Genomic DNA, 19,662 nt, shown 5'->3' with positions numbered 1-19,662 from the left:
TCCCTCCCCTTTAACCCAGTCTCTCGGGTGCCCCTCCCCTTTAACCCATTCTGTAAGAGTTATCCCTCCCCTTTAACCCATTCTGTAAGAGTTATCCCTCCCCTTTAACCCAGTCTCTCGGGTGCCCCTCCCCTTTAACCCAGTCTCTCGGGTGCCCCTCCCCTTTAACCCATTCTGTGGATGGGTTATTGGGAAGGAGGCGATGTTGCAAGTCTCCTCTCTCCGTGCGAAGCCTCGCCGGACAGCGACGTGGGCCCGAAGGCAGCCGGTAACACCACAGCCTCGCGTGGCCTCACACCAGGACTGCCGCCTCGCAATCGCTCCTGACCCACCCCCCGCCCCCAGCTCTCTCTGAACGGCAGATTTAAATCCTTGTAAAAACAGACTTCAAAAACTAGAGCTGTGCAAACACATGGTGGGAAAGGGGACTGAGTGGTTTTAGGGTCATCACTGACCCAGCAGATAATTAATGAGCTGTGTGGCGGTCGGGGGGGGGCGGGCAGGTTATGGAGAATCGATGATGCCAATCATGGTTGAATAGTGGAGATGGGAGGATGGGAATATATCCGGGGGTACTGATTGATTATCAGTGGGGAGTATTTACACAGGAGATTCAATGGGGGGCGGGGGAGGGTGGAGTCCACGATGAGCATACATGGGCTGTGAGAGGGGTGGGATTGATGGGCTGAATGGCCTCGCCTTAGTTGCAGGGTTTGTGGCGTTTGCAGAGATGAGGCGGGACCGAGTCCTCAGGATGTGGAGGTTTGGCCTATTTATAAATTCGGCAGAGGGCACCGCCCCTTTAATGCATCGCTTTGGCAGGTTAATTAAAGCTTTGGGATGTCACTGTAGTGTCAAATTATACAGTTCCTTCAGAAACAGAAGGATGAAAATTTGCTGCAGGGTCGAAGCCGTGCCCTAACCTCCATGGAAACCATGGCTGCAGTGACCGAATTCTTCAAAGTCCAGGCGAGCTGCCAAACACCTATAATGCTGGCAGGAAACTGCAATTATCTGCTGTGCAAGGTATGAGCCCAGGATTGCCTGAGCTTGTTCTGACGACAATACGCTCGAAAGGACCTGCAGGTGTTTTTCCAAAATGCAAATGTTTTGCAGTGGGTGTGACCTTCTGTTATGGAGTTGAGAGGAATGAGTGTACAAGGAACAGGGGCTACTTCAAATGACTCTCCCAGCGCCTGAGATACAGAGTAAAGCTCCCTCTACACTGTCCCGTCAAACACTCCCGGGGCAGGTACAGGGTTAGATACAGAGTAAAGCTCCCTCTACACTGTCCCGTCAAACACTCCCAGGGCAGGTACAGGGTTAGATACAGAGTAAAGCTCCCTCTACACTGTCCCGTCAAACACTCCCGGGGCAGGTACAGGGTTAGATACAGAGTAAAGCTCCCTCTACACTGTCCCATCAAACACTCCCAGGGCAGGTACAGGGTTAGATACAGAGTAAAGCTCCCTCTACACTGTCCCATCAAACACTCCCAGGGCAGGTACAGGGTTAGATACAGAGTAAAGCTCCCTCTACACTGTCCCATCAAACACTCCCAGGGCAGGTACACAGGGGTTAGATACAGAGTAAAGCTCCCTCTACACTGTCCCATCAAACACTCCCAGGGCAGGTACAGGGTTAGATACAGAGTAAAGCTCCCTCTACACTGTCCCATCAAACACTCCCAAGGACATTTCCATTTCTCACACCAGGCGTCCTGTGGTCTCTCTGAGTAAGTCTGCTAGTTTAATAGGGGTAATTATGTGCTCTGGGCCTATGACCACTGGTAAGTGTATTGCGACTGTCCTGATCTGGGCCCCAGTTGAGGGCCAAGCAGTGATGTCATACTAATGGCAACCGGTCTGAATGGAGCTGGGTCATCACACCGCCCTTTCACCTCTGACCCCTGGGCTTGAATGCAGCCTGGTCGGACTTTTGGTGAAATGGTCTTTCTACATCCTAGTGGGCAAGGTAGGTCTGAGATAATAGAGGGGGTCTGGTTGGGGTTGTGACCAAACACTTGGTCGAAGAGGTGGGCTTTAAGAAGGGTCGTAAAGGAGGAGAGGGATGCGGAGGGGGGAATTCCAGAGCGTGGGGCCTAGGCGGCTGAAGGCATGGCCGCCAATGGTGGAGCGAAGGGAGGGGATGGGGAGGGGTGGACAATCGTCTGCAATCAGAGGGACGGAGACCTCAAACGAGAAGGGACAAACCTGTCACTCGTCCTTTGGGCTCTGTACAACCTATGTACTGACTGCTGTTGCCCTGTCCTGGGGTTGCCAACTCTGGATGGACGCATTCCTGGAGGTTTCATCACGTGACCTCCCATCTCCCGCCTCCCATTCCCCCCTCCCCCCCCACAATTGGTCAACCAACGCGTCCGTCCTCGAGATGCCCCGCCTTCCCAACGGCCAATCGCGAAGCAAACAGACTCCTCGTTACCCCATCGACTGATTCTCAACTTCAGGTCGACAGCCCGTTCTCCCCTCTCTCAATTCTAACCAATAAACGAGAGGGTTCGTAGGAGGTCAATTCATTAAAAAAAAACACTGCACTTTTTGACGTCCCGACGACTTTTCTCCAGGACTTGCTCGCAGCGGTGTCCTGGAGATCAGTCTTCAATTCCTGGAGACTCCAGGGCAATCCTGGAGGATTTGGCAACACTGCCTCTGTCCCCTTTCATTCTGAAGGATGAGGACGAGCCAGTGAGCCACCTGCACTGGACTGGCCCCGTGTCGACCGGGAGACGGGCCCATCCCACCGTTTGCCGGTTACGGACGGCGCTGAGTTCGGGAAAACCCACCATAATTCCCAAGTGTCCTTTGGTGAAACGGGTCAGAGCGTTGATAATCTGCTCCCTTGTCTTTGTCCTCTTGAAGTCTTTCAGGACTGCCCCGTCATCCATCTGCAAAGCAAGAATCATCAGAGTCGTGCAACACAGGAAGACGCCATTCGGCCCATCGTGCTTGTGCTGGCTTTCTTCGCAGACGCCAATTGATAGCGCGCCCCCCCCCTCCCTGGAGAGTGGAGCCCGGAGCTCGGAATTCCACGATCGAGGGGGATACTCGTATCCGGTGGGTGTGGGTGGCCCCTCCCTCATCGTATGGGTTGTGGGAGCCAATGAAACCCCCCTCCGTCATCTGATATAGAAATGGTTGCAGCCATGGGAGGAGCGTTCAGGTCGCGGCCCGTCAGGCTGTTAATCAGCCTGCTAATCCTTCCACTACACTATTCTCCAAGGGAAGAGTGTGAAGATGAGAAATAATGAATTGGGACAGTGGTCAGGTACAGTTTGGGAAGGGGGAACTCAGCCAGCTTCTGACCGCCCGGCTGGAAAAGCTCACCTGTGATGCCCTCGTGGTTGAATAGCCAGCGAGCATTCATTACCTGCGCCCCTCGATGGAGAACGGCCACTTGGAGGCGGACCCTGGGTGCCCGCGGGCCTGCGCCCCTCGCCACCTTCGAGAGGGCAGAGGGGGAGGAACGTCGTATCCTTTGCAGATGCGCATGGACCCACCAACTCCGAGACGGGGGGCAACGTCCCAGAGTCAGACCCACCGTCCCTCGAACGTCGCACTCCCAACGGGCGATGGCAAGCGCAGGACGAGGCATTTTCCCCACTGCCGGGGGGGAGGGGGTGGGGGGAGTAAAAGATGAATAGAAAAATGAGGGCCATCCCCCCCCAAGTATGACCCTCAACGGGAGGAGAGGGCATGGGTTAACACGGGTCGGTGTGCCACGCCATAGCGGGGGAGGGCAAGTCGGCATTTTAAAAAATTCGTTTATGGGATGTGGGCGTCGCTGGCGAGGCCGGCATTTATTGCCCATCCCTAACTGCCCCTTGAGAAGGTGGTGGTGAGCCGCCTTCTTGAACCGCTGCAGTCCGTGTGGTGACGGTTCTCCCACAGTGCTGTTAGGAAGGGAGTTCCAGGATTTTGACTCAGTGACGATGAAGGAACGGCCGATATATTTCCAGGTCGGGATGGTGTGTGACTTGGAGGGGAACATGCAGGTGGTGTTGTTCCCATGTACCTGCTGCTCTTGTCCTTCTAGGTGGTGGAGGTCGCGAGTTTGGGAGGTGCTGTCGAAGAAGCCTTGGCGAGTTGCTGCAGTGCATCCTGTGGATGGTGCACACTGCAGCCACAGTGCGCCGGTGGTGAAGGGAGTGAATGTTTAGGGTGGTGGATGGGGTGCCAATCAAGCGGGCTGCTTTGTCCTGGATGGTGTCGAGCTTCTTGAGTGTTGTTGGAGCTGCACTCATCCAGGCAAGTGGAGAGTATTCCATCACACTCCTGACTTGTGCCTTGTAGATGGTGGAAAGGCTTTGGGGAGTCAGGAGGTGAGTCACTCGCCGCAGAATACCCAGCCTCTGACCTGCTCTCGTAGCCACGGTATTTATGTGGCTGGTCCAGTTACGTTTCTGGTCAATGGTGACCCCCAGGATGTTGATGGTGGGGGATTCGGCGATGGTAATGCCGTTGAATGTTAAGGGGAGGTGGTTAGACTCTCTCTTGTTGGAGATGGTCATTGCCTGGCGCGAATGTTACTTGCCACTTATGAGCCCAAGCCTGGATGTTGTCCAGGTCTTGCTGCATGCGGGCACGGACTGCTTCATTATCTGAGGGGTTGCGAACGGAACTGAACACTGTGCAATCATCAGCGAACATCCCCATTTCTGACCTTATGATGGAGGGAAGGTCATTGATGAAGCAGCTGAAGATGGTTGGGCCTAGGACACTGCCCTGAGGAACTCCTGCAGCAATGTCCTGGGGCTGAGGTGATTGGCCTCCAACAACCACATGTCGCTACAGGGACCAGCGCTTGGAGGGACAACAATAAACTCAAGGTGGAAAGGGGTTGGAAAACTGGAAAGGGACGGACGAGAGAGCTGGAGTTAAATTTTCCCACGCACTGTTATCCCTTCTATACGGAAGCCTAGAGTGGCGGTCGAGCTGATGGTCTCCCTCCATTGCATGTAGCGGGGTTTGGTCACGCCCCCTTGGCTGTGCTCTTCCTCGGTCGGGGCCCCCGGGTCCACCTTGGTCATCTTCTGGTACATGTCCTTGCGCACGCACTGCTTCTGCCGGGCTTTGAAGAGCTCCTCTTCCAGGTAGGTCCTGCGCAGAGAAACAAAGTGCCAACTTGCATTTATATAGCGCCTTCCACCACCTTTCAGGACGTCCCAAAGCGCTTGGCAGCCAATGAAGCACTTTTTTTTTTGAGGCGTAGTCGCTGTCGTGATGTCGGAAACGCGGCGGCCGATTTGCGCACAGCAAGATCCCGCAAACAGCAATGCGATAAGCAAGCAGATCATCTGTTTTTTTTAGGTGTTGGTTAAGGGATAAATATCGGCCCCAGGACACCCCCCTGCTCTTCTTCCAATAGCGGCCGTGGGATCTTTTACGTCCACCCGAGAGGGGCAGACGGGGCCCTCGGTTTAACGTCTCGTCCGAAAGACGGCGCCTCCGACAGTGCGGCGCTCCCTCGGTACCGGCACTGGGAGTGTCGGGCCTGGGTTATGGGGCTCGAGTCTGACTCACTTTGGGGATGGGATGGGGAATTGGAATTCCCCAACTGGTACCCAACACTCAGTGAGACACCAGATGCAGCAATTCCCCATCGGGGAGCCTCTCAATGTGGAATCGAGCAGAGAAGGGGGCCGCACTTTAGGTACCTGATGTAACAACAAATTGCATTTATATAGTGACTTTAACATCCCAAGGCGCTCCACAGCAGCGTGAGCCATCAAAATTTGACACTGAGCCACATAAGCAGATATTAGGATAGAACATAAGAACATTAGAAATAGGAGCAGGAGTAGGCCAATCGGCCCCTCGAGCCTGCTCCGCCATTCAATAAGATCATGGCTGACCTGATCCTAACCTCAAATCTAAATTCATGTCCAATTTCCTGCCCGCTCCCCGTAACCCCTAATTCCCTTTACTTCTAGGAAACTGTCTCTTTCTGTTTTAAATTTATTTAATGATGTAGCTTCCACAGCAAATTCCACAGACCTACCATCCTCTGAGTGAAGAAGTTTCTCCTCATCTCAGTTTTGAAAGAGCAGCCCCTTATTCTAAGATTATGACCCCTAGTTCTAGTTTCACCCATCCTTGGGAACATCCTTACTGCATCCACCCGATCAAGCCCCTTCACAATCTTATATGTTTCAATAAGATCGCCTCTCATTCTTCTGAACTCCAATGAGTAGAGTCCCAATCTACTCAACCTCTCCTCATATGTCCGCCCCCTCATCCCCGGGATTAACCGAGTGAACCTTCTTTGTACTGCCTCGAGAGCAAGTATGTCTTTTCTTAAGTATGGACACCAAAACTGTATGCAGTATTCCAGGTGCGGTCTCACCAATACCTTATATAACTGCAGCAATACCTCCCTGTTTTTATATTCTATCCCCCTAGCAATAAAAGCCAACATTGCGTTGGCCTTCTTGATCACCTGCTGCACCTGCAAACTAACTTTTTTGATTTTCTTGCACCAGGACCCCCAGATCCCTTTGTACTGCAGGACTTTCCAGTTTCTCGCCATTAAGATAATAACTTGCTCTCTGATTTTTCCTGCCAAAGTGCATAACCTCACAAGCTTGGTCAAAGAGGTAGGTTTTAAGGAGCGTCTTAAAGGAGGAGAGAGAGGCGGAGAGGTTTAGGGAGGGAATTCCAGAGCTTAGGGCCCAGGCAGCTGAAGGCACGGCCGCCAATGGTGGAGCGATGGGTGAACGGGACCTGGTGCGAGTTAGGATACGGGGGGTCGGCCGAGTTTTGGATGAGCTGGAGTTTACGGAGGGTGGGGGATGGGAGGCCGGGCCAGGAGAGCATTGGAATAGTGGAGTCTGGAGATAAGTGAAAGTATCATCTTTTGATAGACGTACAAAGACATGAGGACGGGGGAGGGGGAAGAGTCATGCTTTGAAGGTGGCAGGACAAGTCGCAAAGGCTGATAAAAAAGCATATGGGATCCTGGGCTTTATTAATAAGAGTACAAAAGCAAGGAAGTTATGCTAAACCTTTACAAATCACTGGTCAGGCCTCAGCTGGAGTATTGTGTCCAATTCTGGGCACCGCACTTTAGGAAGGATGTCAAGGCCTTGGAGAGGGTGCAGAGGAGATTTACCAGAATGGGACCAGGGATGAGGGACTTCAGTTATGTGGAGAGACTGGAGAAGCTGGGATTGTTCTCCTTAGAGAAGAGAAGGTTAAGGGGAGATTTAATCGAGGTGTTCAAAATCATGAGGGGTTTTGATAGAGGAGATAGGGAGAAACTGTTTCCAGTGGCAGGAGGGTATCCTGGGGATCCCAAATCGGACTTGGCTCTTATGCGTTTGAGTCTGGCTGAGTCGTGTGATAATCTGTTCTTTTGTCGTCCGTGAAGAATGGAAATCAAATAAGGGGGTTTGTTGCTAGAGGAACGGAATTCAGAAAAGCAGAGAGGTCATGGGCCTGGCCACAGTGAGGGGAGCAGAGAGGGGCCCGGCCACGGAGAGGGGAGTGGAGAGAGACCTGGCCATGGCGAGGGGAGTGGAGAGGGGCCTGGCCATGGAGAGGGGAGTGGAGAGGGGCCTGGCCACGGAGAGGGGAATGGAGAGGGGCCTGGCCATGGCGAGGGGAGTGGAGAGGGGCCTGGCCATTGAGAGGGGAGTGGAGAGGGGCCTGGCCACGGAGAGGGGAGTGGAGAGGGGCCTGGCCACAGTGAGGGGAGTGGAGAGGGGCCCGGCCACGGAGAGGGGAGTGGAGAGGGGCCCGGCCATGGCGAGGGGAGTGGAGAGAGGGGCCTGGTCATGGCGAGGGGATTGGAGAGGGGCCTGAGCCATGGCGAGGGGAGTGGAGAGGGGCCTGAGCCATGGCGAGGGGAGTGGAGAGAGGGGCCTGTCCATGGCGAGGGGATTGGAGAGGGGCCTGGTCATGGCAAGGGGAGTGGAGAGAGGGGCCTGGTCATGGCGAGGGGAGTGGAGAGGGGCCTGAGCCATGGCGAGGGGAGTGGAGAGGGGCCTGGTCATGGCGAGGGGATTGGAGAGGGGCCTGAGCCATGGCGAGGGGATTGGAGAGGGGCCTGAGCCATGGCGAGGGGAGTGGAGAGGGGCCTGAGCCATGGCGAGGGGAGTGGAGAGAGGGGCCTGGTCATGGCGAGGGGATTGGAGAGGGGCCTGAGCCATGGCGAGGGGAGTGGAGAGGGGCCTGAGCCATGGCGAGGGGAGTGGAGAGGGGCCTGGCCATGGCGAGGGGAGTGGAGAGAGGGGCCTGGTCATGGCGAGGGGAGTGGAGAGGGGCCTGAGCCATGGCGAGGGGAGTGGAGAGGGGCCTGGTCATGGCGAGGGGAGTGGAGAGGGGCCTGAGCCATGGCGAGGGGAGTGGAGAGGGGCCTGGCCATGGCGAGGGGAGTGGAGAGGGGCCTGAGCCATGGCGAGGGGAGTGGAGAGGGGCTTGGCCATGGCGAGGGGAGTGGAGAGGGGCCTGGTCATGGCGAGGGGAGTGGAGAGGGGCTTGGCCATGGCGAGGGGAGTGGAGAGGGGCTTGGCCATGGCGAGGGGAGTGGAGAGGGGCCTGAGCCATGGCGAGGGGAGTGGAGAGGGGCTTGGCCATGGCGAGGGGAGTGGAGAGGGGCCTGAGCCATGGCGAGGGGAGTGGAGAGAGGGGCCTGGTCATGGCGAGGGGATTGGAGAGGGGCCTGAGCCATGGCGAGGGGAGTGGAGAGGGGCCTGAGCCATGGCGAGGGGAGTGGAGAGAGGGGCCTGGCCATGGCGAGGGGAGTGGAGAGGGGCCTGGCCATGGCGAGGGGAGTGGAGAGAGGGGCCTGGTCATGGCGAGGGGAGTGGAGAGGGGCCTGAGCCATGGCGAGGGGAGTGGAGAGGGGCCTGGTCATGGCGAGGGGAGTGGAGAGGGGCCTGAGCCATGGCGAGGGGAGTGGAGAGGGGCCTGGCCATGGCGAGGGGAGTGGAGAGGGGCCTGAGCCATGGCGAGGGGAGTGGAGAGGGGCTTGGCCATGGCGAGGGGAGTGGAGAGGGGCCTGGTCATGGCGAGGGGAGTGGAGAGGGGCTTGGCCATGGCGAGGGGAGTGGAGAGGGGCTTGGCCATGGCGAGGGGAGTGGAGAGGGGCCTGAGCCATGGCGAGGGGAGTGGAGAGGGGCTTGGCCATGGCGAGGGGAGTGGAGAGGGGCCTGAGCCATGGCGAGGGGAGTGGAGAGGGGCCTGGCCATGGCGAGGGGAGTGGAGAGGGGCCTGAGCCATGGCGAGGGGAGTGGAGAGGGGCCTGGTCATGGCGAGGGGAGTGGAGAGGGGCCTGAGCCATGGCGAGGGGAGTGGAGAGGGGCCTGGCCATGGCGAGGGGAGTGGAGAGGGGCCTGAGCCATGGCGAGGGGAGTGGAGAGGGGCTTGGCCATGGCGAGGGGAGTGGAGAGGGGCCTGGTCATGGCGAGGGGAGTGGAGAGGGGCTTGGCCATGGCGAGGGGAGTGGAGAGGGGCTTGGCCATGGCGAGGGGAGTGGAGAGGGGCCTGAGCCATGGCGAGGGGAGTGGAGAGGGGCTTGGCCATGGCGAGGGGAGTGGAGAGGGGCCTGAGCCATGGCGAGGGGAGTGGAGAGGGGCCTGGCCATGGCGAGGGGAGTGGAGAGGGGCCTGAGCCATGGCGAGGGGAGTGGAGAGGGGCCTGAGCCATGGCGAGGGGAGTGGAGAGGGGCCTGAGCCATGGCGAGGGGAGTGGAGAGGGGCCTGAGCCATGGCGAGGGGAGTGGAGAGGGGCCTGAGCCATGGCGAGGGGAGTGGAGAGGGGCCTGGCCATGGCGAGGGGAGTGGAGAGGGGCCTGGCCATGGCGAGGGGAGTGGAGAGGGGCCTGAGCCATGGCGAGGGGAGTGGAGAGGGGCCTGAGCCATGGCGAGGGGAGTGGAGAGGGGCCTGAGCCATGGCGAGGGGAGTGGAGAGGGGCCTGAGCCATGGCGAGGGGAGTGGAGAGGGGCCTGAGCCATGGCGAGGGGAGTGGAGAGGGGCCTTCAAGGCTTTTAAATCCTGCATCTGCCACACAAATTCCACTGCCAACTTTATGTTTGCCTCCCCCCCCAACTCTTTTCAGGTGAACTGTTCCAATGGATCGCATGAACAGGAATGAGATTCAACCAATGACATCAGCGGAACGGTCCATTGGTAATGTGGGGGGGGATGGGGATAATGCCAATCCAATCTAATTAAAGGCACACACACACTGTTTTTGTCCAGTTCCACATTCTCACCACTCTCTGGGTCAAGAAGTTTCTCCTGAATTGCCTATTGGATTTATTAGTGACTATCTGATATTTATGACCCCTAGTTCTGGTCTCCCCCACAAGCAGAAACATCTTCTCTACGTCTACCCTATCGAACCCTTTCATAATCTTAAAGACCTCCATCGGGTCACCCCTCAGTGGGTGAATGGAGTTAAGATACAGATCAGCCATGATCTCATTGAATGGTGGAACAGGCTCGAGGGGCTGAATGGCCTCCTCTTGTTCCTATATTCTTAATGATCTCGAGGGGCTGAATGGCCTCCTCCTGTTCCGATATTCTTAACGGCTTCGAGGGGCTGAATGGCCTCCTCCTGTTCCGATATTCTTAACGGCTTCGAGGGGCTGAATGGCCTCCTCCTGTTCCGATATTCTTAACGGCTTCGAGGGGCTGAATGGCCTCCTCCTGTCCCTATGTAACAGACAACTTGGCCACCCTTGAGCTGTCTGCCTTCCGGAATAGTCCGTTTTCCGACGGCCTGGCCGCGCCCCCCCTCCCCCTCCCCCTCCCCCTCCCCCCCTCCCCCCCTCCCCCCACCCCGAGCTCACCGCGTCCCCATTTTGCAGTCCATGATGCTCGGCGAGGTGAGCCCCGCCAGGAGGTGCTCCATCTGGACGAACCGTTCCCCTTCCTTCTCCACCACCCCGAAGTAGCTTGGGACGAAGGGCCGCAGGACGTCTCCCATCAGCTGCTCCAAGCAGCGGCTTTCGATCTCGCTGAACTTCTTCAAGATCTGGCCCGTCTCGCTGAGACGGAAGTGGCCTGGGAGAGAAACGGGAGGCGGGTTTGAATCAAGGGATGCGGTGGGGGGGGGAGTCAAATCAGGGGCAATCAGAAGAAAGCCCCCCCCCCCGCGGCCCACCCCAACTCCCATCCCTTCCCAAGGACGTCCCAACTGTCCATTTCCCCTAGACTGAGATCGACAGATCGTCGTTGGGTAAGAGTTTGCATTTATATAGCGCCTTTCACGACCTCAGGACGTCCCAAAGCGCTTTACAGCCAATGACTGTTTGAAGTCTGGTCGCTGTGGTAATGTGGGGGTGGGGGTGGGGGCGCGGCAGCCGATTTGCGCTGTTGCTAAGCGTCAGCACCGACTGGGTCAGAGGTCGTGGGTTCAAGGCCCAGTCTGGGACCTAGGCCTGTAATCCAGGCCGACAGTGCCAGTACTGAGAGACGTTAAACCGAGGCCCCCGTCTGCCCCTCTCAGGTGGATGTGAAAGATCCCACGGCCACTATTGGAAGAAGAGCAGGGGGGAGTTCTCCCCGGTGCCCTAGGCCGATATTTATCCCTTGACCAAATGAAACTCTTTGTCGAAAGCTCAGGCTGCAGTCGGTGACATGTAGTCTCAGTCCCTGAACTTTAAAGCCCAGACTTTAAGCACCAACACCACTAGCCTCCCTCCCTCCAGAGGCTCGTCAGCCAGCTGAGACCTTACTTCAAGTATCTATAATCCTGAGGGCCTGTTACTTGGGTCCGTCTGCCCACTAACTCCAACCCTTCACCACCTCCAGCGAGCGGAGATCTCTCCCACCCTCACACCACTGATCTGACTCCTCCGGAACTCTTGCTGAGTCTCTCCGTGCCAGGAGCTGGGTTACTCTTTGCCCCCCTTCTCCCGAGGGGTACAGTTCCACCCGTACCTGCTCCCCTCTGATACCCCACCCAGGAGCCTCTTCAAGCTGTGTGACCATGAGTCCAGTCCTGTGCTAATTGATATTGGTACACACAATACGCACATGTTCAACAACACGCACATACGCACAACACGCACATGTTCAACAACACGCACATACACACAACACGCACATGTTCAACAACACACACATACACACAACACACACATGTTCAACAACACACACATACACACAACACGCACATTTTCAACAACACGCACATACGCACAACACGCACATGTTCAACAACACGCACATACACACAACACGCACATGTTCAACAACACACACATACACACAACACGCACATGTTCAACAACACACACATACACACAACACGCACATGTTCAACAACACGCACATACACGCAACATGCTCATAGACACAACACTCTCACACAAACAACGGGCTCATACACACAACACGCTCATACACACAACACGCACATGTTCAACAACACGCACATACGCACAACACGCACATGTTCAACAACACGCACATACACACAACACGCACATGTTCAACAACACACACATACACACAACACGCACATGTTCAAGAACACGCACATACACGCAACATGCTCATAGACACAACACTCTCACACAAACAACGGGCTCATACACACAACATGCTCATACACACAACACGCTCATACACACAACATGCACATGTTCAACACCACGATCATACATGCAACACGCACATACACGCAACACGCTCATAGACACAACACGCACACGTTCAACAATATGGACACAACATGCTCATACACACAACATGCACACACAACACACTCATACACACAACACGCTCATACACACAACATGCTCATACACACACAACACGCTCATACACACAACACGCTCATACACACAACACGCACACACAACACGCTCATATGCACAACGCGCACATGTTCAACAACATGCACACACAACATGATCATACACACAACATGCACACAGAACACACTCATACACACAACACATACAACACGCTCATACACAACACACACAACACGCTCATACAACACACACAACACACTCATACATACAACACACACACAACACGCTCATACACACAACACACACACAACATGCTCATACACACAACACACACCTACACAACACGCACATAATGCACACGCACACAACCTGCATACACGCAACACGCACACACAACACATGCTCAACGCGCACACATATACAACATACTCAGACACGCCCCCGCCCCCCCCCTCGGGGAGAGGCCAGCGGAGTTGGTTTACGGTCTAACCTTCATGTCCCGCGAGCTGGACCCAGGTGTTTGACCTTCGGAAGGACCAGTGCACCACTGCGAAAAAAGTCTTCCAGGATTTAGACTGTGAGAGGCGGAGGGGGGGGGGGAGAAGAGAGAGAACAAATCACATCGAGTCTCACTTAATTCCGTCCAAAGGGTCGGGGACTTTTGGAGGCATCAATTGTTTGCGGAGAGGGCCTGAAAATAACCCTTCAAATTTTCAGGGAAAAAAAAATCGTCGACAGTTGGTCTCAGAAACCCCCTGGGATCAGCAGTGGAAAAATTAACCCAGGGCCTCACACGGGTCATGTGTGTGTTGGCATCGAATGACGGAAGGATCTGGCTTGGCTCTGATGGCCCTCACATCCCTAATAGTTACTGTCTGGAGTTGTACTTCGAGAAAGACCAGCCCAGAAATCACTAAAAGCCAGCCGACAGGTACAAAAAATAATTAAAGAGGCCAATGGATTGTCGGCCTTTATCTCGAGGGGGCTGGAATACAAAAGGGGAGGAAGTTGTATTACAGCTGTCCAGAGCTCTGGTCAGATCCCGTCTGGAGATACTGCGTCCAGTTCTGGGCACCGTCCCCTCAGGAAGGATATATCGGCCTTGGAGGGGGTGCAGCGCAGATTCACCAGAATGATACCGGGGTTAAAAGGGTTAAATTACGAGGCCAGGTTGCAGAGACGAGGCTCGTATTCCCTCGAGTGTAGAAGATTAAGGGGTGATCTAATCGAGGTGTTTAAGATGATTAAAGGATTTGATGGGGTCGATAGAGAGAAACTATTTCCTCTGGTTGGGGAGAGTCCAGAACAAGGGGGCAGAACCTTAAAATTAGAGCCAGGCCGTTCAGGGGTGATGTCAGGAAGCGTTTCCTCACACAAAGCCCAGGAGACAAATCATAGGGGCATTAAATAATTGTGTGTTTTTTCAATTTTCTTTGAACGCTTTTGATTTGCTCTCCGATTGGCCGTGGGAAGGCGGGGCTCCATGAAGATGGACGTGTCGGGCGACCAATGGCGGGAGTGTGGGGGGCGGGGCTCCGCGAGGTTGGACATGTCGGGCGGGCGTGTGGGGGCGGGGCTCCGCGAGGGTGGACATGTCAGGCGACCAATGGCGGGCATGCGAGGGCGGGGCTCCGCCAGGATGGACGTGTCGGGCGACCAATGCCGGGTGTGTTTGGGGGGGGGGAGGCGGGGCGTTTGGAGGCAGGAGGTCATGTGATGAAACCTCCAGGGAAACGTCCAACCGAAATTGTTTATCTCGTTCACGCCCTGGTTTCGTCGCGCGCTGTGCCTTTAAGACAATGGCTGCTCAGCAAAAGTTCCAACAACAATAGGAGGGATTCCAGTCCGGAACTGTCCCTATCGACCCCTCGCAAAGGTTTGCAGGCTCACTGCGCGGACACACGGAGCTTAGAGCCGATAAAGGTGACTCGGGGGTCGTGACACCGGGCCGCTGTGGACAGTGAGGGTCGTGACCTTTCACCTCCAGGGTGGGGTTCGTCTTCAGACTATTGGCCGAGATATGAGAGAGGGCGCAGAGGAGATTTACTAGAATGGGACCAGGGATGACGGACTTCAGTTATGCGGAGAGACTGGAGAAGCTGGGATTGTTCTCCTTAGAGCAGAGAAGGTTAAGGGGAGATTTAATCGAAGCGTTCAAAATCATGAGGGGTTTTTGATAGAGGAGATAGGGAGAAACTGTTTCCAGTGGCAGGAGGGTCGGTGACCAGAGGACACAGATTTAAGATAATTTACAAAAGAACCAGAGGGGGGGAGATGAGGAGAATTTTTTTACGCAGCGAGTTGTGATGATCTGGAATGCGCTGCCTGAAAGGGCGGTGGAAGCAGATTCAATAATAACTTTCGAAAGGGGAATTGGATCAATATTTGAAGGGGAAAAAATTTGCAGGGCTACAGGGTGACTAATTGGACAGCTCTTTCGAAGGGCTGGCACAGGCACGATGGGCCGAACGGCCTCTTTCGATGCTGTAGGATTCCATAAATTGAGCTTGGGACTGACTCAACGCAGTTTCTGGCTGCAATATTTTTGTCTCAAATTCTCTTATTTTAGCTGCAATTTATATTTAAGGACGAAGTTAAATTTAGCGACCAAACATGCAATCATTCTCTTTCCCGTTCGACCTGGCGAAAATAAAACAGACTCTTCGGGAGTACGAAGGCACGGGGAGAGTCCAGACAACGAGAGCTGCTTTGACTGGGCGCAGCTGGCTATCACACATGTGTCTCTCTCGGACTTGCTTTCTGTAGTTCACTTGGGTTTTTACTGAGGCCACGGTTCACTTTTAAGGGATTTGAAAAGGTCGAACTTGCATTTATATAGCGCCTTTCATGTCCTCAGGACGTCCCAAAGCGCTTTACAGCCAATGAAGTACTTTTTCTGAAGTGTAGTCACTGTTGTAATGTAGGAAACGCAGCAGCCAATTTGCGCACAGCAAGATCCCACGAACAGCAATGTGATAATGAGCAGATAATGTTGTGAAGTGGGTTGAGGGATAAATATTGGCCCCAGGACACCGGGTTAGAAAGCAGCAGAAATCTCTTCACACAGAGAGTTGTGAGGCAGGTACAGCACGGGTTAGGTACAGAATAAAGTAACTTCCAGAGTTAGTGGTCGAAGCAGTAACTGTCTCAGCATTCAAGATTAGATTGGATAGGTGGACAAAAAGGGGGTGAAGGGATATTGGAACAGGGTGGGAATGTTTGATGGGACAGTGTAGAGGGAGCTTTACTCTGTATCTAACCCCCTGTACCTCCCTGGGAGTGTTTGATGGGACAGTGCAGAGGGAGCTTTACTCTGTATCTAACCCTGTCCCTGCCCTGGGAGTGTTTGACGGGACAGTGTAGAGGGAGCTTTACTCTGTATCTAACCCTGTACCTGCCCTGGGAGTGTTTGATGGGACAGTGTAGAGGGAGCTTTACTCTGTATCTAACCCTGTACCTGCCCTGGGAGTGTTTGATGGGACAGTGTAGAGGGAGCTTTACTCTGTATCTAACCCTGTACCTGCCCTGGGAGTGTTTGATGGGACAGTGTAGAGGGAGCTTTACTCTGTATCTAACCCTGTACCTGCCCTGGGAGTGTTTGACGGGACAGTGTAGAGGGAGCTTTACTCTGTATCTAACCCTGTATCTGCCCTGGGAGTGTTTGATGGGACAGTGTAGAGGGAGCTTTACTCTGTATCTAACCCTGTACCTGCCCTGGGAGTGTTTGACGGGACAGTGCAGAGGGAGCTTTACTCTGTATCTAACCCTGTACCTGCCCTGGGAGTGTTTGACGGGACAGTGCAGAGGGAGCTTTACTCTGTATCTAACCCTGTACCTGCCCTGGGAGTGTTTGATGGGACGGTGTAGAGGGAGCTTTACTCTGTATCTAACCCTGTACCTGCCCTGGGAGTGTTTGACGGGACGGTGTAGAGGGAGCTTTACTCTATCTAACCCTGTACCTGCCCTGGGAGTGTTTGACGGGACAGTGTAGAGGGAGCTTTACTCTGTTATCTATCTAAAATTCAACTCGAATTGATGAATAAAGAACATGGCTCCCTGCCTTCGATTCCACCACAGTTCATTTTGTGCCTGCTATGTGTTGACTCTGGTTGTCTCATCGTGATGGCAACTGCTTTGTTTAGGAACGATCTTGGTCTATTTTCAGTTGCTCGCGAGCTGATATCATGTGTTGAATCTGATGATGTTATCTGGGAAACAATGAGAAAGGCCAAGCAGGAAGCTTGAGTAAAAAGATCCACATAGTGCAGTGGAAGTTTCCAAAATAAGTGTTTCACTCCAACTGAGAAATTCGGCTGGGGGGGGCGGTCCCAGAGTCCAGGAGAGAAGAAATTAACAGAAGACTTGCATTTATGTAGCCTGTTTCACAACCTCAGGATGATCTCACTGACACTGGGCTGTCCTCCACCGCCTCACCCAAAAAAACAGCGAGAGTCCACCGTGGGGGGCATCGCAGGGAGAGTCTACCGTGGGGGGTCATCGCAGGGGGATTCCGCCGTGTGGGGCGTAGCAGCGAGAGTCCGCCATGTGGGGCGTCGCAGGGAGAGTCCGCCGTGGGGGGGCGTCGCAGGGAGAGTCTGCCGTGGGGGGCGTCGCAGGGGGAGTCCGCCGTGGGGGGCGTCACAGGGGGAGTCCGCTGTGGGGGGCGTCGCAGGGGGAGTCCGCCGTGGGGGGGCGTCGCTGGGAGAGTCCATCGTGGGGGGCCTCGCAGGGAGAGTCCGCCGTGGGGGGCATCACAGGGAAAGTCCACTGTGGGGGGTAGCGCAGGGTGAGTCCACCATGGGGGGCACCTCAGGGAGAGTTGACCATCGGGGGCATCGCAAGGACAGACCACCGTGAGGGGGTATCGCAGGGAGAGTCCACCATGGGGGGCATCACAGCAAGAGTCCACCGTGGGGGGTATCGCAGGGAGAGTCCACCATGGGGGGCACCTCAGGGAGAGTTGACCATCGGGGGCATCGCAAGGACAGACCACCGTGAGGGGGTATCGCAGGGAGAGTCCACCATGGGGGGCATCACAGCAAGAGTTCACCGTGGGGGGTATCGCAGGGAGAGTCCACCGTGGGGGGTATCGTAGGGAGAGTCCACCATGTGGGGCATCTCAAGGAGAGTTGACCATGGGGGGCATTGCAGGGAGAGACCACCGTGAGGGGCATCACAGGGAGTGACCACCGTGAGGGGCATTTCAGGGAGCGTCGACCGTGGGGACATCACAGCGAGAGTCGACTGTGGGGGGGGGGCATCGCAGCCGATCCCATCCTGATGTCCACACTTTCCCTGGAGTCCCTGGACAGTGTTGAGGAGTCAATGTCTCCCCTCATTTGAGCCCAGGAACGTTCCAGTCAATTGAGTGACCCACCTGGTTGAGGAGATCAGCTGACTCTTGCCGTGCGATGCACCCCATGGAGGACTCTCCCTGTGATGCCCCCCAAGGCAGACTCTCCCTGCAATGCCCCCGAAGGTGGACTCTCCCTTTGATGCCCCCGACGGTTGACTCTCCCTTTGATGCCCCCCCCACGGTGGACTCTCCCTGCGATGCCCCCCCACGGTGGACTCTCCCTGCGATGCCCCCCACGGCGGACTCCCCCTGCGATGCCCCCCACGGCGGACTCCCCCTGCGATGTCCCCCACGGCGGACTCTCCCTGCGATGCCCCCCACGGTAGACTCTCCCTGAGCCTTGGACCACACCTCGGATCTCCTACTGGGGCTCAGTATCCCACCAGGGGTGGGGAGTGGGGGGAGAGGGAGACGCCTTTACCCATTGGTCATTGAGTAAAGAATGACTTGTATTTATTTTACAGCCAATTAAATACTTTCTGAAGTGTAGTCACTGTTGTTATGCAGGAAACACGGCAGCCAATTTGCGCACAGCAAGATCCCACAAACAGCAATGTGACAATTGACCAGATAATCTGTTTTTTAGTGATGTCGGTTGAGGGATAAATACTGGCCTCAGGGCACCCCGGGGAGAACTCCCCTGCTCTTCTTCCAATGGCGCCAATATCGCTAAAACAGATGATCTGGTCGTTCATCTCATCGCTGTTTGTGGGATCTTGCTGTGCGCAAATTGGCTGCCTCCATTACAACAGTGAGTACACTTCAAAAAAAAAAAGTACTTCATTGGCCGTAAAGCGCTTTGGGACGTCCCAGGGCCGTGGGAGGAGGGACAGAAATGGAATTTCGTTCTTTAATCACCGCGATCGTTTTTTTGTAATCTACGGCAAAGAGGAAGCAGAGAGCAAGAGATGGGTGAAACAAACCGAGATCAGGCCAAGTTAAGTCACACACCTCTTGGTTCCCATCATGCGGAACGCAGAGGAAACCCCAGTCCTGGCTCGGGACCAGCTGATTTCAGAGTTTCCACTGTGGTTTTCAGTTAAGCTTGCAGCGTCAAAGCCTGACAAGGCTTGCCTTGTGCTGCGGATTCTCTCCGCAGAGCTCTGGTTAACCCTTTGCTGGCTGCATCGCTTCCATTTGGTGAATATTCTTCGGTCCATGTGTCTGAGCCTGAATGTTTCTTTCCTCCCCGCTCTCACTCCATGCCCGATTTTCACCACCCTCCCTCCCCCTTCAGCTCCCGAGGGCGCTGACTCTTTTCCTGTGTGTGAGTGTCGGTGGGTTACGTGACTCACCGCACTGTCCCAGAGCAGACAATAGGGGCGTCCCAGAGCAGACTCTAGGGGTGTCCCAGAGCAGCCACTAGGGGCGTCCCAGAGCAGACACTAGGGGTGTCCCAGAGCAGACACTAGGGGTGTCCCAGAGCAGACACTAGGGGTGTCCCAGAGCAGACACTAGGGGTGTCCCAGAGCAGACTCTAGGGGTGTCCCAGAGCAGACTCTAGGGGTGTCCCAGAGCAGACTCTAGGGGTGTCCCAGAGCAGACACTAGGGGTGTCCCAGAGCAGACACTAGGAGTGT

The 19,662-nt window shown here is 55.3% G+C and overlaps 1 protein-coding gene across 2 annotated transcripts in view; it reads right to left on the bottom strand.

The window, feature by feature from the left end:
* The window catches only part of LOC137306480 (inositol-trisphosphate 3-kinase B-like), a 45,215-nt gene that overhangs the window by 6,935 nt on the left and 18,618 nt on the right, over positions 1 to 19,662 (bottom strand). For both annotated transcript variants that reach the window (XM_067975738.1, XM_067975739.1), the window contains exons 2-5: positions 13,218 to 13,302; positions 10,814 to 11,027; positions 4,913 to 5,117; positions 2,804 to 2,905 (exon numbers count right to left, since the gene is read on the bottom strand). In XM_067975738.1, the coding sequence (XP_067831839.1) occupies positions 2,804 to 2,905; positions 4,913 to 5,117; positions 10,814 to 11,027; positions 13,218 to 13,302 (606 nt within the window). The remainder of the gene's footprint in view (positions 1 to 2,803; positions 2,906 to 4,912; positions 5,118 to 10,813; positions 11,028 to 13,217; positions 13,303 to 19,662) is intronic.

This window comes from Heptranchias perlo, chromosome 43 (genome assembly GCF_035084215.1).
Source record: "Heptranchias perlo isolate sHepPer1 chromosome 43, sHepPer1.hap1, whole genome shotgun sequence".
In the NCBI taxonomy this organism is placed as follows: domain Eukaryota; kingdom Metazoa; phylum Chordata; class Chondrichthyes; order Hexanchiformes; family Hexanchidae; genus Heptranchias; species Heptranchias perlo.
Note: the sequence above shows the minus strand (reverse complement) of the source record. Positions and strands in the feature narration are given on the sequence as shown.